Source organism: Curcuma longa, chromosome 12 (assembly GCF_044706935.1).
Source record: "Curcuma longa cultivar G26 ecotype Majalengka, Jawa Barat chromosome 12, ITB_CL_G26_1.1, whole genome shotgun sequence".
In the NCBI taxonomy this organism is placed as follows: domain Eukaryota; kingdom Viridiplantae; phylum Streptophyta; class Magnoliopsida; order Zingiberales; family Zingiberaceae; genus Curcuma; species Curcuma longa.
In genome coordinates, this window is record NC_133872.1 from 8,770,560 (window position 1) to 8,784,563 (window position 14,004).

The 14,004-nt window shown below is 39.4% G+C and overlaps 3 protein-coding genes across 3 annotated transcripts; all 3 read left to right on the forward strand.

The window, feature by feature from the left end:
* The first annotated feature begins 4,293 nt into the window (after positions 1-4,293).
* Positions 4,294-4,962, forward strand: LOC141842846 (E3 ubiquitin-protein ligase SINA-like 7). Its single transcript, XM_074730836.1, has one exon. The coding sequence runs from the start codon at positions 4,294-4,296 to the stop codon at positions 4,960-4,962; it is 669 nt and encodes a 222-aa protein (XP_074586937.1).
* Positions 4,963-11,007: 6,045 nt separating this feature from the next.
* Positions 11,008-11,622, forward strand: LOC141842847 (uncharacterized). The gene has a single exon (XM_074730837.1). The coding sequence runs from the start codon at positions 11,008-11,010 to the stop codon at positions 11,620-11,622; it is 615 nt and encodes a 204-aa protein (XP_074586938.1).
* Positions 11,623-11,775: 153 nt separating this feature from the next.
* Positions 11,776-12,252, forward strand: LOC141842751 (uncharacterized). The gene has a single exon (XM_074730766.1). It carries the CDS (start codon positions 11,776-11,778, stop codon positions 12,250-12,252), a length of 477 nt encoding a protein of 158 aa, XP_074586867.1.
* The last annotated feature ends 1,752 nt before the right edge of the window (positions 12,253-14,004 follow it).

Sequence of the window (14,004 nt, forward strand, 5' to 3'; positions counted from 1 at the left end):
ACAGGGTCGCCTGTTTGAGCTTTGTTCCCTTCAACCCTTTCCTTCTATCTCTGCTGTCGTTTCTCCTTCTTCCATCTATCAGTGGCATCTCAGACTTGGGCATGCTTCATCACATAACCTCCGATCTCTTGCTGCTAAAGGTTTTTTTGGTTCTATTAAATTTGAATCTTTTGATTGTGTGCATTGCAAGCTTGGCAAACAACCAGCACTCTCTTTCTCAAATAATCATTCTATTGCTGATAAACCTTTTTCCCTAGTTCACTCAGATATTTGGGGGCCCTCTCCCATTGGAACGTTCAAAGGTTATCGATATTTTGTAATCTTTGTTGATGATTATTCTCGATTCACTTGGATTTATTTCTTGAAAAATCGTTCTGAACTTGCCTCAACTTACTCCACTTTTGCAAAAATGATTCAAACACAATTCTCATGTCCTATTAAAACACTCCGCACTGACAATGCTTTGGAATATAATGATTCTACCTTTCTCAATTTTCTTTCTGCCCAGGGCACTGTTGTTCAACGTTCATGTCCTTACACTTCACAACAAAATGGTAGGGCTGAACGTAAACATAGGCACATTCTAGATACTGTTCGTGCCATGCTCCTTTCTGCTTCGTGTCCTGATCGGTTTTGGGGAGAAGCTGCCCTTACTGCTGTCTATACAATCAACCGGATGCCTTCTTCTGTACTTCAGGATGCCATTCCTTACGAGAAACTCTTTGGTCAGCCACCAGATTACTCCATTCTTCGTCCATTTGGCTGTGTCAGTTTCGTCCACCTTCCCCCACATGAACGAAACAAATTGGAGCCTCAGAATCGTCTGTGTTGTTTGTTGGGATATGGGGTAGAACATAAAGGCTATCGTTGTTGGGATCCTGTGTCAAATCGAATTCGTATTTCTCGTCATGTCACCTTTTGGGAACATAAGATGTTCTCTTCTGAGTCCAAGTTTAGCATTCCTTTTCATACTGATTCTCCATTCTTTGTTTTGGATCCATCTCCTTCTTCTGCAGATCCCGAGCTCACACAGATTCATGTTGACACTGCCGATGCTTCCCCGTCAACAACTGATTCCCCTTTCTTTGTTTTGGATCCATCTCCTTCTTCTGCAGGTCCCGAGCTCACACAGATTCCTGTTGACACTGTCGATGCTTCCCCGTCACCTCAAGCTGACTCATCTGCGTCTCCTGAACAAGCATCTCAAGTCCCTGCTGCCACTGGTCGACGTTCAACCCGTGTAAGTCGTCCTCCTTCTCATCTCCTTGATTACCATTGTTTCTCTGCCATTCTATCTAACCATGAGCCTAGGACTTTTCGTGAGGCAAACTGTGATCCAATGTGGCGTGAGGCTATGTCTGAGGAACTGCAGGCTCTTGAGAAGACTGGGACTTGGGATATTGTTGATCTACCACCTGGCAAGAAACCTATTAACTGCAAATGGGTGTACAAGATCAAAACAAATTCTGATGGATCTGTTGAGCGCTACAAAGCTCGTCTTGTGGCCAGAGGTTTCTTACAGGAGTACGGCATTGACTATGAAGAGACATTTGCTCCTGTTGCCCGTTTGACTTCTCTACGTTGTCTTTTGGCTATTGCTGCTGCTCGTCGATGGTCTCTTCACCAGTTGGATGTGAAGAATGCTTTTCTTCATGGAGATCTTTCTGAGGAGGTTTATATGAGTCCGCCGCCAGGTTCAGACATTTCGGGGAAGGTATGTAAGTTACGTCGTGCTCTTTATGGTCTGAAGCAGGCACCACGAGCTTGGTTCGCCAAGTTCAGCTCAGCACTTATTCAGTATGGGTTTACCGCCTCTCCCTATGACTCTGCTTTATTCATTCGTCGCTCCTCATCCGGGATTATTATTCTATTGTTATATGTTGATGATATGGTGATCACTGGAGACGATGCCTCTGGAATATCTGATTTGCAGGCCTATCTTCATCAGCATTTTGATATGAAGAGTCTTGGTAAGCTGCGTTACTTTCTAGGTCTTGAGATTTCCGACACGGCAGATGGTATCTATTTATCCCAGGCAAAATATGCTTCTGATCTCATCTCCCGTGCTGGCCTGACTGACAGCAAGACTGCATCAACTCCACTTGAGGCAAACTGTCGTCTCACTCCTCTCGATGGCGCCCCTCTTGAGGACCCCACACTCTATCGCCAGTTAGTGGGCTCCCTGATATATCTGACAGTCACTCGTCCTGACATAGCTCATGCAGTTCACATCGTTAGTCAGTTCATGACTAGTCCCTGTACAGCTCATCACTCTGCTGTATTACGTATTCTCCGCTATGTTAAGGGCACTCTCCTACATGGTCTTCACTTTGTCTGCTGATTCATCATTGATACTCACTGGTTATTCTGATGCTGATTGGGCAGGCGATCCCACTGACCGACGCTCCATCACTGGTTATTGTTTCTTCTTGGGTGATTCCCTTATTTCTTGGCGAAGCAAGAAACAGACTGTTGTTTCTCGTTCCAGCGCTGAGTCAGAGTATCGTGCGCTTGCTGATTCTACTTCTGAGCTTCTTTGGATTCGACGACTTCTTTCTGATCTTGGCATTCCTCAACCGCCTGCCACCGATCTTCATTGTGATAGTCAGAGTGCCATTCATATTTCTAGAAATGATGTGTTTCATGAGCGCACTAAGCACATTGAGATCGATTGTCATTTTGTACGGCAGCATGTTAGTGCTGGTACTGTGCAGTTGCGGTCCGTGTCTACCGAACATCAAATTGCAGATATCTTCACCAAGTCTCTCTTGCCGGGTCGCTTCTATGTGTTATTGAGCAAACTCAAGCTGATCTCTACTCTACCACCTTGAGTTTGAGGGGGAGTGTTAGAATATTAATATAATATATATTAATATTATTATGTAAATCGGTCTATATGACTCGGTATTATATTACCCGGTCTATGTGACCCGGTCTAAGAAATATTGCCTATATATATGGTTATAACCTGTATTATTTCATCAATTCAATTAATAAAATTATTCCGACAGAGTTTTTAGCCTAGATTCGTATTGATGTACAAATATACCAAGGCCTGGACCTAGCATCTATGTATGAATATCGCACGTGTATGGTCACCGTCAAATAATAAAATTATCATCCTCTAAGACCGTGTTGTTGAATATCAATTTACGTACGAAGGAGGTTATCTAGACTAATCAAAATGAGGAAATTGTTGTAAAAAAGAACATAGTAAAACTAAGAAAATTGAGTGAAAGGCGATAGGGAAAATCAAATCTTGAGACAATCTTAGAATTTCGATTTTGATTTCGATTTTACCAAGATAAGTCATTGATGATCTAATATGGACTCTCTCTCTTACCTCAATGTTAGATTATGTTTGAAGGGGGTTATCTTAAGATAATTGATATGTCTGTAAAGAAAAAGAAAAGAAGAAAATCCACCGATGTATCTATCTAAGGTTGCGTACATGCCTCTTCAGTTGTGGACTATTAGATCCATCTCCTGTAATAGGATTTAGGATTTAGAGGCTCGTAGTCTTTTTTTTAGGTGATAAATAATATTTATTTTAAAATAAATTGATAAAATTTTAATTTAATCTATTTAAATTAACGATTAATCGATAAATTCAATTTAAATTAACGATTATAATGCGAATCCTCCACATTAAAAGTTAATTTTAATTTTGAGAATTAATGGACAAGCATGCATGTTAAAATTTAATGCAAATGCATACTGAAAATTAAAATGCATGCATACGTTGTGTGGTTTCAAGAACTCAATAAATGATGAAGGGCTCATCTTTTCTATAAAAAGAGGGATATATTATCTTAGCAGTTTTACATAATCAAACTCACTGATTATATATAAAAAAATAAATTAAAAAATTACAATTAAAAAAGCTCATGCATCCATGAATGCTGAACATGAATAAGAAACTGATGGATGGCCCATCCATTTGTGTATATAAATCCAGTTAGGTAAGATCCACCTCTGCCCTGCGAATCAAACACTGCATACGGCAACAAGAGAAGAGAAAGAAGAGCGATCCATTCAGTGTCCCAACCGATCGAGAAGATGGCCGCAAAAGAAAGCAGCAGCCGAGTACACGAACGTCAGGTTTAAACTCCATCTCCTCCGGTGCGGTCACTGCAACGGCCGTCTCGCCCCACCTGTCTACCAGGTTAATCAGCGTTTATATATAATTACTTGCCCTTCAATTCTTCCCGATCGAGTTCCATCGTCGTTATCGATCATAACCTCCTTCCTTCCTTGTGTAGTAGATATCTTTCTGTATGTCTCGGTGTCAAAATGGAAGTCATTAACGTTTTGCTGTCGTCTCAGTTTAAAAAAGGATTCGTTACATGCCGGAAATGCACACCGAGCTACTCTTCAACGCCGCTGTTATTTAGAAACCACGCTCTAGAAAAGGTGATAGAGTCTTTATCCATCCCCTGTTCTCATTCCGCCCACGGATGCAACGAATACTTTCCTTACCTCGGAGCTTCCATGGCAAACCACGAGAAGGATTGCCGCTACAAGCCTCGCCCTTGCTTCGTCAAGGATTGCCGGTTCAAAGCACCGAATGGAGCCCTGGCAGTACAACACCTCACGGCGGAGCACCGCGTCAAGATCCGCAACTTCAACTACGAGGTCCCTCTACGGGTCTCTATAGACGTGGATGAGCCATTGCTAGTGCTCAAAGCGAGCGACGACGGCGTCGACTTCGTGCTGCTTAATGCTTTCGATAGCTCGTCAGATCAGAACAACTTCTCAGTGGTGTGTTGCAGCCAATCTCGTCCTTCGAAGAAGATGTTCAGCAAGCTGGCAGCGAGGTCGGCCGAAGGAATGGAGCTTTCGCTCAAGGCTCCCGTACAACAATGGCAGGGATTTTCTTGCATACCACTCTTCCTCATCGTCCCCGATAACTTCTACGGTCAGGATGGAAAGCTCGAAGTTCATATCTACGCCGAGGATTGATCCTTATCCTGTCCTGTTCTGTCTTGATGTGATGTCATATCTTTTGCGTTTTCCCGTGGTAAAAATTAAGGATTCTGTGCATCGGTTTTCGTGCCGTGAATATTTGGATTGTCAGACATCTATTGACCAGAAGCATATGCGATCTCTTACAATTCTTTTTTTTTTAATTTAAGAACAATTTAAAACAACATATATGAGTCTATAGGTAACGATGTAATAATAAAGAGGGGGAGTTATAGGCAACAAATGAATTATAAAAAAAATATAATTTGAAATATAAACAACAAATGAATTATAATTTATAAATATAATTATTTGAATTATAAACAACAAATGAATTATTTAGAAATATAATTTAATTCCATGTAGATGGAATTATATATATAATATTTGTTAGAATCAGATAAATATAATTTAATTCCATGTAGACGGATATGTAATGGAGTTTAAGGAATGAAGGGTCGTAGAAGTTCAATTATAGGTTCTTTCAATCTTGAGCGGTTTAATTAGATAAAAGTATTTAGAGAAAATATTATTCTTAATAATATATGATTAGAACTTACAAAAGTCTACTATCATGTATCAAAGGTTGCACATGCCTTGTCAGTTGTGGACTATATATGTATAGACCCATCTCCTGTTGCACAATGGTACGACAACAAAGATGGAAGGAATAATAGGTAGCATCGATCACAAGACTTTGTGGAAGGGTGGTCAATTGCAAATAACATTTATCTCATACAGGAGTTGTTGAGGAAGTAGGCTAGGAAGCGAGTCTCACCGATGTGTCCTTAAGATGGATTTGTAGAAGACTTTTGACATAGTAGATTGACACTTCTTACGGGTTGCACTAGAGGTTTTTGGCTTCCCTACACTTTACATGGATTGGATCATGGAGTGTATGGCCACTACCTCATTTTCAATGGGTATAAATGGAGAGATACATGAATATTTTCGAGGAGCTAGAGGCTTGGGGCAAAGTGACCCATTGTTGCCGCTCCTTTCTGACATCGATCTTGATGTATTATCTAGGCTACTATGATAGCCATCAATGCAGCAGGGTTCTGCCTACATCCGATGTGCGCAGGAATTGGAGTCACACACTTGACATATGTTGATGACCTACTAGTTTTTGGATGAGGAGATGAGTCTACCATCACCTAAATAGCCAACTCGATCCCAATGGATATTTGGGGATTTAGTTGGCCAGTGGGCTAATATGCAGAAGTCCAAGATCTATATGGTAGGGGTTGATAGACGCACCTAGAAAAAGATTACCCCCTTCAGATACTTAGGCATACCTTTGGCGGTAGCATGGTTGTGCACAATGGACTATACTACTTTGATTGATATAGTGATTTGTAGGGTAACACACGCTAGGCATAGGCGGGGGGTGAATAGTATGTTTATTAATTTTATGAGTTGATTAACTGAGTAAGACTTGCAAATGATATAGGGGGTGAGCATAAAATGTTTATTAAGTCATACTAAGTCACTATAAGTCAATACCAGTTCATATAAGTTAAACCAGTTCTAGGAATTAATTAGATATGTAAGCTTTAATTTTAGACTAATAACAAGGCACGACTTAATAACTTAGGATTAAATTATCTTGACATGACTTTGAATAATTAGTATTCTTTGAAATGGTCATGTAAGTAGAGGTAAGTAAGCTCTAAGTAAGATACATGATAGACTTGAAGATAAGTTGATTTTAGGTCAAGTAGGTAAGTAGTTTTGAATTCAAATGAAGTCAATATTAGTCAAATTAGCTAACAAGACCTAAACCCTAATCTAAGTGAAACTAAGAATTAACTCCCCTTAAATTGGAGATTTATTTCTTTTTATCCAAAAGTTTCTATCTTCTCCTAGATTTGAGCTAGAGTTAACATGAGTTGAATCCATATAGTTAATATGCTGATTGGGGATCTGATATGAATTATGTCCAAAATAGATATGACTAAATCTCTTAGAAGTTTTCTCTTGTGGTGTCATAAGACACTTGGGTGATTAATAAGGTGTGTATGCACTATTTTTCTTAATTTCTAATAAGGTTTTGCTTGGTTCTTCAATGAACATAGTTAAAGGTAATTCTATTTTATGGCTAATTTCAATTACCTTTAACTTGTTTCTTAAAAACTATTTTCAAAATAGTGATTCACATGCTAGTGTTTAATGAATTTAATATTTGATTGAGTGTAAGTATATATATTGCTTTAAAATTTATACACTTTTAAAAATTATTGATCAACATCTAGCTTATAGTATCCTTAGGTCAATCATAAACTCCTAAACCTCTAGCCACTTAGGTATGTCTTCCTTGTAGTTAATAAGATTGTCCTAAGAAAGTGTTAGACTAAAGGGAAGCCTTATTGAAAGACCAAGTTTTAAAAAGGAGAGTTTCTCAAATTAAATTTGATATAAATTTTTAAAATTTATTTTGATTTTTTTAAAAGAGAGAATTTACTTTGAAAATTTCTTTTAGAAAATATTTTCAACAAGTATATTTTAGACAATATTTTTCAAAATTATCAAAAATTATTTTCAAAATCTTGAAAATAATTTCAATAAATGTTTTAAATCATATATGTTTATTATAGTTTCAAAATATATTCAAAAAGAGAAATTATTTTGAAAGGTTCTTCAAAATATTTTTTTAATTAAAGAATAAAAAGTTAACTGGTGATTTTCAAAGAAAGAGATATTTTAAAAATTAAGAGATTGTCATACAATCTTATAAAACATTTTTGAAACAAATTATGCTTTGAAAAATATTCTTCTTTGAAAATAATTTAAAAAATGTCTTTGCAAAAATCTTTAAAATAATTTTACAAAGAATGAAAGATATTTAAAGTTTTCTAAAAATTTATTATGACGATCCCTATTGTAACGTGTGTCCAAGGGGGAGAGATAAGTTTAAAGTTGGGTTGAGAGAAAATTGATTTAGAAAATTAAAATGAAACTTTGACTTAGAGCGAAGTTAAATTTAAGTTAGTTATTTCAAGATGGTTACACTTTTAACTTAAACTTGAATTTACTACTTGTTATTTTTGTTAAAGTTTAAGTTGTTAAAGTTATCAAATCTTGATATAGTTTAACTTAAACATTGTGATTCAAGTTTAAGTTTGTTAAATCTTTCTTATTCAAAATTTGATCTAAGTCTAAATGCTTTGATTTAAGTTTAAATTTTTTTAAAGAGTGTTAAACTGTATTAGAGAAGATGTATTTTCTTTAACTTTAAATTAGATTGTCAAACATAAAAAAAAAAGAAATTATTATGTAGATAACATCGATAATCAAATTTAATTGTATTTTGAGATTTGATAAAGGATTTAAAGTTAGACATTATGTATTTGATTTGAAAGTTAAGTATGTAGGTCACTTAATATGGAAAGTCTTAATAGGGCAGGAAAATCAGACATTAAGCATCGAAAGTCCTAGTGGGTTAGGAGGACCAGATATTAGACATTGAAGTCTTAGTGGATCAAAAGGATCAGATATCGGTAGAAAACCAAATGGTTTGACCTGGAAGAACACTTGATGGGTCAAATGAACAGATATATTAAGGAAAGCCCTAGTGGATCGATCATACACTGAGTAGAAGAAGTTCAAATAGGCCAGCTGAATCGGGTATTTGGTCGGTAAGTTAAGGTAAGTCCTAGAAAAAACTTTCAGTTTTGGAAGGTAGTGAGGATGTATCCTAGTTGAGACAAGCCTTAGACGTTGATCCAACTAAAGAAACCAATACAACTTTCTAAGTCTAGATAAGACAATTTTAAATATTAAAATAATTTTATTTATACATATCTATTTCTAACTTTGTTTTACAAGATTATTATGTCTATTGTGCTAACTTTATTTTGTAGAAAAATAAAATTTTTTTTGAAACTAAAGGGTTCAATCAACTGAATAAGATGGTTTAGTTGACTGATCAAAGTGGATAAGCACATATCAAAGGCAAGCTTAGCTTAGAAGAAAACAAGGGTTCAGTCAACTGATCAAGGTGATTAGTCGATCGAATATATATGAAAAGTAAAGATCGGATATGATCGAATTAGACAACAAAGAAATCTTGACCGATCAAGCGGATTATGCAGAATTAATTTTATTGGATCAAACCAAGCAAGAAAAGAATAGTGATTCAATCCACTAATAGGGCGTTCAGTTCAATTGGAAAACTTTAAAATCAAGTACAGATGACAACAAGATCTAATTGAGTTTAGTGGACTGATTTATAGTATGTTAGAATCTATCAGATGAAAGCTATAAAAGAGCCTCAGGATTTGAGACTTAGAATAAAAATTCTCCTCGATCCATCTTGTTCATCTATTGTGCTATTTTATGCAAGTACTAGTACTAACATGTCAAGAAACTCTTCGAGAATCAACAATGAAACTCCATCATTTTGTTGTCAGTATTTCTTTATTACTTGCATTTTAAGAGATAGGTGTGTTACTATTCTCTTATTATATGTACGATTCTTCTCCTTCTTCAAATTTTTTTAGAAAGGAGAATATTAATCGATTGCCAATTCATAAGCAATAAAGATCGCAAACTTTGAAGTAATAGTCTAGTGGATTGTAAACCAAATAAAATTGATTTGTATATTTGTGTGTTTCTTATCTTTATTATTTCCACTGCAACTTTAATTTATTTTTTAAAAAATAATTTTTACAAAGGATGATATTCGTCCTCTTCTATCACCTTCTTGATCCATCCTACCTATATAACATGAAATAAAAATTGATGAATTATAAATAGGATTAGTGCGGATAATTGATCCGATCCACCCATGCAAATTGTTCCTGTTGAGATTCGCCTCGGAAGCTTTCGCCCACTGTTCTGTACCCTGACTTGAAAGGAGAGGTCCCGGAAGCCTTCGGTCCTGCAACTAGAAACACCCGTTAGAGGGAAGGCCAGGGGGGTGCAGCTGGCGCAACCAGCTTCCGAATCTTAAGTCAGCGAGGGGAAGAAGAAGAATCTAGTTTTGTGAAAAGCAAGGGGGATGTGGATGTACGCATGCCTCGTCCACGGGGGAGAAAGTTACCTATGTAGGGGGGAGTGGTCTTGTCCTGTCAACAGCGTGGAATATGCTCATCAGTCAGGAGGCGCGGGCTGTCAGAGATAAAGGGAATGTCTCATCGCCGCGGGCATTTAATGACAAGTCCCTTCTTGTCGTAAAGAATCATTACAGTCACCCTACGTGTTATGACAGGTAAGGGACGGAAGCAGTGGATGCCTCAACTGATGGAGAGTATATACCAGGGCACTAGTAGGGAAGGGGGTCTGAATTGAAGGGCTTTGACTGGATGACCGAGTCGGAATTGATGGGGTCCGACTGGGGAGTCTAGTCGGCGTTGTAGGGTCCGACTGGAGAGGAGATGAGCAGCCAGGTGGTTGGACCCCGTCAATTCAATACCCTCCTTCTGATACCTAACAGCAATGGGGTGGATGTCATGGGTATGGTTTGACCGGACGTCCCAATCCCCGTAACACGAATCAAGCGTCAAAAATTAATTTTAAGAATTAATGGACAGGCAGGCAGGCATGCATGCATGTTAAAATTTAATGCAAATGCATATTGAGAATTCAAATGAATGCATGCATGCATCGTGTGGTTTCAAGAACTTAATAAATGATGAAGGAAGGGCTCATGCATCAATAAAGGGCTGAACATGAATAAGAAACCGAATATAAATTCAGTTAGTGGGGCTAAATGATCCGATCCACCCCTGCGAATCAAACACTGCGGCAACAAGAGAAAGAAGAGCTATCCATCCAGCGTCCCAACTGAAAAGATGGCAGCAAAAGAAGCAGAAGCAGCAGCAGAGTGGAGGACGGTGAGGTTAAAACTCCATATCCTCATCCGGTGCGGTCTGTGCTACGGCCGTCTCACACCACCTGTCTACCAGGTTAATTAGTTTATAATTACTCGCCCTTCTTCCCGATCGAGTTCAATCGTCATTATCATAACCTCGGTGTCAAAATGGACGTCATTAATTTTTTGCTGTCTCAGTTTGAAAATGGATTCGTTACGTGCCGGAAATGCCAAAAGATACTCGAACCAAGCTCCTCTTCAACGCCGGGATATATCCGAAACCACGGTCTAGAAAAGGTGATGAGTTTTTATCCATCCCCTGTTCTCATTCCACCCACGGATGCAACGAATACCTTCCTTACCTCGGATCTTCCATTGCAAACCATGAGAAGGATTGCAGCTATGTGCCTCGCCGTTGCTTCGTCAAGAAATGCGCATTCGAAGCACCGAATGGAGCCCTGGTACAGCACCTCACGGCTGAGCACCGCTCCACGATCCACAACTTCAGCTATGAGGTCCCGCTGCGAGTCTCCATCGACCCGTATGAGCCATTGCTAGTCCTCAGAGAGAGCGACGACGGCGTCGACTTCGTGCTATTTGAACCTTTCGATAACTGTTCAGAACATTACAACTTCTCAGTGGTGTGTTGCAGCCAATCTCGTCCTTCCAACAAGATATTCAGTAAGCTGGCAGCGACGTCGGATGAGGGAATGGAGATTTCGCTCAAGGCTCCCGTCGAACAATGGAAGGGATTATTTGGAGTCTCCCTCGTCGTCCCCGGTTGCTTCTATAATCGAGATGGAAAGATCGACCTGGACGTTTATATGTACGTCGAGGATTAATCCTTTCTGCTATCCTCCAGTCAACTCTCGATTCAAATAATAATTTCATAAATTATTTGGGTGAATTTAAGGAGTCCTTAAGTGAAATCCTCCTAAAATGGGGATAAGTCACCCAGCCCCCTCCCGAATTAGCTAACAGGTTCGAAGATCGAAATGGGGCTGAACGCATCGAAGCGTGTGGAGCGAACGTTGAGTTCCTCACCGGAGTTCGATGCCGCCTGCGAAGCCGTCTACGACAGCTGCCTGTCGGAGGCGCAGCACACCTTCCCGGGTGTCCGCCGCTACCAGCTAGTCGACGCTGCCGCCGGCCTCTACGGCTTGATTTCCGCGGGCATCCCCCTCGTAGGGCGATGGGTCCCCAAGCCCCCCGGCCGTGCTCAGGTCGATGCGGCCGTCCGAAGGGTTCTCCCTGGCGCTTCCGACGACCTCGCGCGGGCTGAGTTCCCGGCCTTCGCGGTGGATCTATTCAGGGACGCTGTGTTAGCCGGCGCAGGGCGGGCGGTGCTCCGGGGCGTTCCCATCGGTGTCGCTGGGATTGCCGGCCTCGGGGCGGCGACAAGGGCCGGAGGCGAGGTGATATGTAGGATTATGGGAGTGTACGCCGTGGGAATCACCGCCGTCGTGTACTGAGCTTGTCGTGAATCAGGGTTAGGATCGCCGCCGATGGCAACCCATTAGGGTTTAATATGACGTGGACAAACTGCCTCCAATAGTTCAGTGTCAGTTGAATGGCATAATAAATTTCAGACCTCTTTTGCTCGTCCTCATTTACATTAGTTTTTCCTTTAAAAAAACTGAATTTAAATTTAGATATTTCTTTTCATTTTTGTTGATTGGCTTTTTGAAATTATATTTTTACTAATTCGATTTTTATTTTTTAAAATTTGAATTTATGGATTTTATGAATGCCCAATATTTTCCTACAATAGTATATAATAAAAAGCAAAGAAGAAGCTCGATCCGTCTCCCTGAGTGTGGTACAAAGAATGGCCAAAATATTATTCTCATAGATATAATTGAGTTAGTTATAACAGAATAGATTTGCAGAAGAGGACAAGGATTCGAATCTCGACGAAGTCGAGACAATATCCTCTTACTTCGTCATGGTTAATTACAGTTTCTCAATTTATCTCCTCACAGATGGTCGTAGGACCGTTAGAGTGACGGATTTTATTTTTTTTAAAAAAATGACAAACATAGCTGAGTTGATTACGACGAAGAGTGCAGAACAGGATAAAAATTTGAATCTCGATAAAGTTGAGATATACTCTCCTCTGTCGTGGTCAATTGTAATTTCTCGATTTAACTCTTTTGCTCGTCCTCATTTACATTAGTTTTTCCTTTAAAAAAACTGAATTTAAATTTAGATATTTCTTTTCATTTTTGTTGATTGGCTTTTTGAAATTATATTTTTACTAATTCGATTTTTATTTTTTAAAATTTGTGAAATAATACACAGGTTATAGCCATATATATAGGCAATATTTCTTAGACCGGGTCACATAGACCGGGTAATATAATACTGGGTCACATAGACCGGGTAATATATATATTAATAATATATATTAATATTCTAACACCCCCCCTCAAACTCAAGGTGGTAAAGTAGAGATCAACTTGAGTTTGCTCAATAACACATAGAAGCGACCCGGCAAGAGAGACTTGGTGAAGATATCTGCAATCTGATGTTCGGTAGACACGGACTGCAATTGCACAGTGCCAGCACCAACATGCTGCCGTACAAAATGGCAATCGATCTCGATGTGCTTAGTGCGCTCATGAAATACATCATTTCGAGAAATTTGAATGGCACTCTGACTATCACAATGAAGATCGGTGGCTGGCGGTTGAGGAATGCCAAGATCAGAGAGAAGTCGTCGAATCCAAAGAAGCTCGGAAGTAGAATCAGCAAGTGCACGATACTCTGACTCAGCGCTGGAACGAGAAACGACAGTCTGTTTCTTGCTTCGCCAGGAAACAAGGGAATCACCCAAGAAGAAACAATAACCAGTGATGGAGCGTCGGTCAGTGGGATCGCCTGCCCAATCAGCATCAGAGTAACCAGTGAGCACCAATGATGAATCAGCAGAGAAGTGAAGACCATGTAGAAGAGTGCCCTTAACATAGCGAAGAATACGTAATACAGCAGAATGATGAGCTGTACAGGGACTAGTCATGAACTGACTAACGATGTGAACTGCATGAGCTATGTCAGGACGAGTGACTGTCAGATATATCAGGGAGCCCACTAACTGGCGATAGAGTGTGGGGTCCTCAAGAGGGGCGCCATCGAGAGGAGTGAGACGACAGTTTGCCTCAAGTGGAGTTGATGCAGTCTTGCTGTCAGTCAGGCCAGCACGGGAGATGAGGTCAGAAGCATAT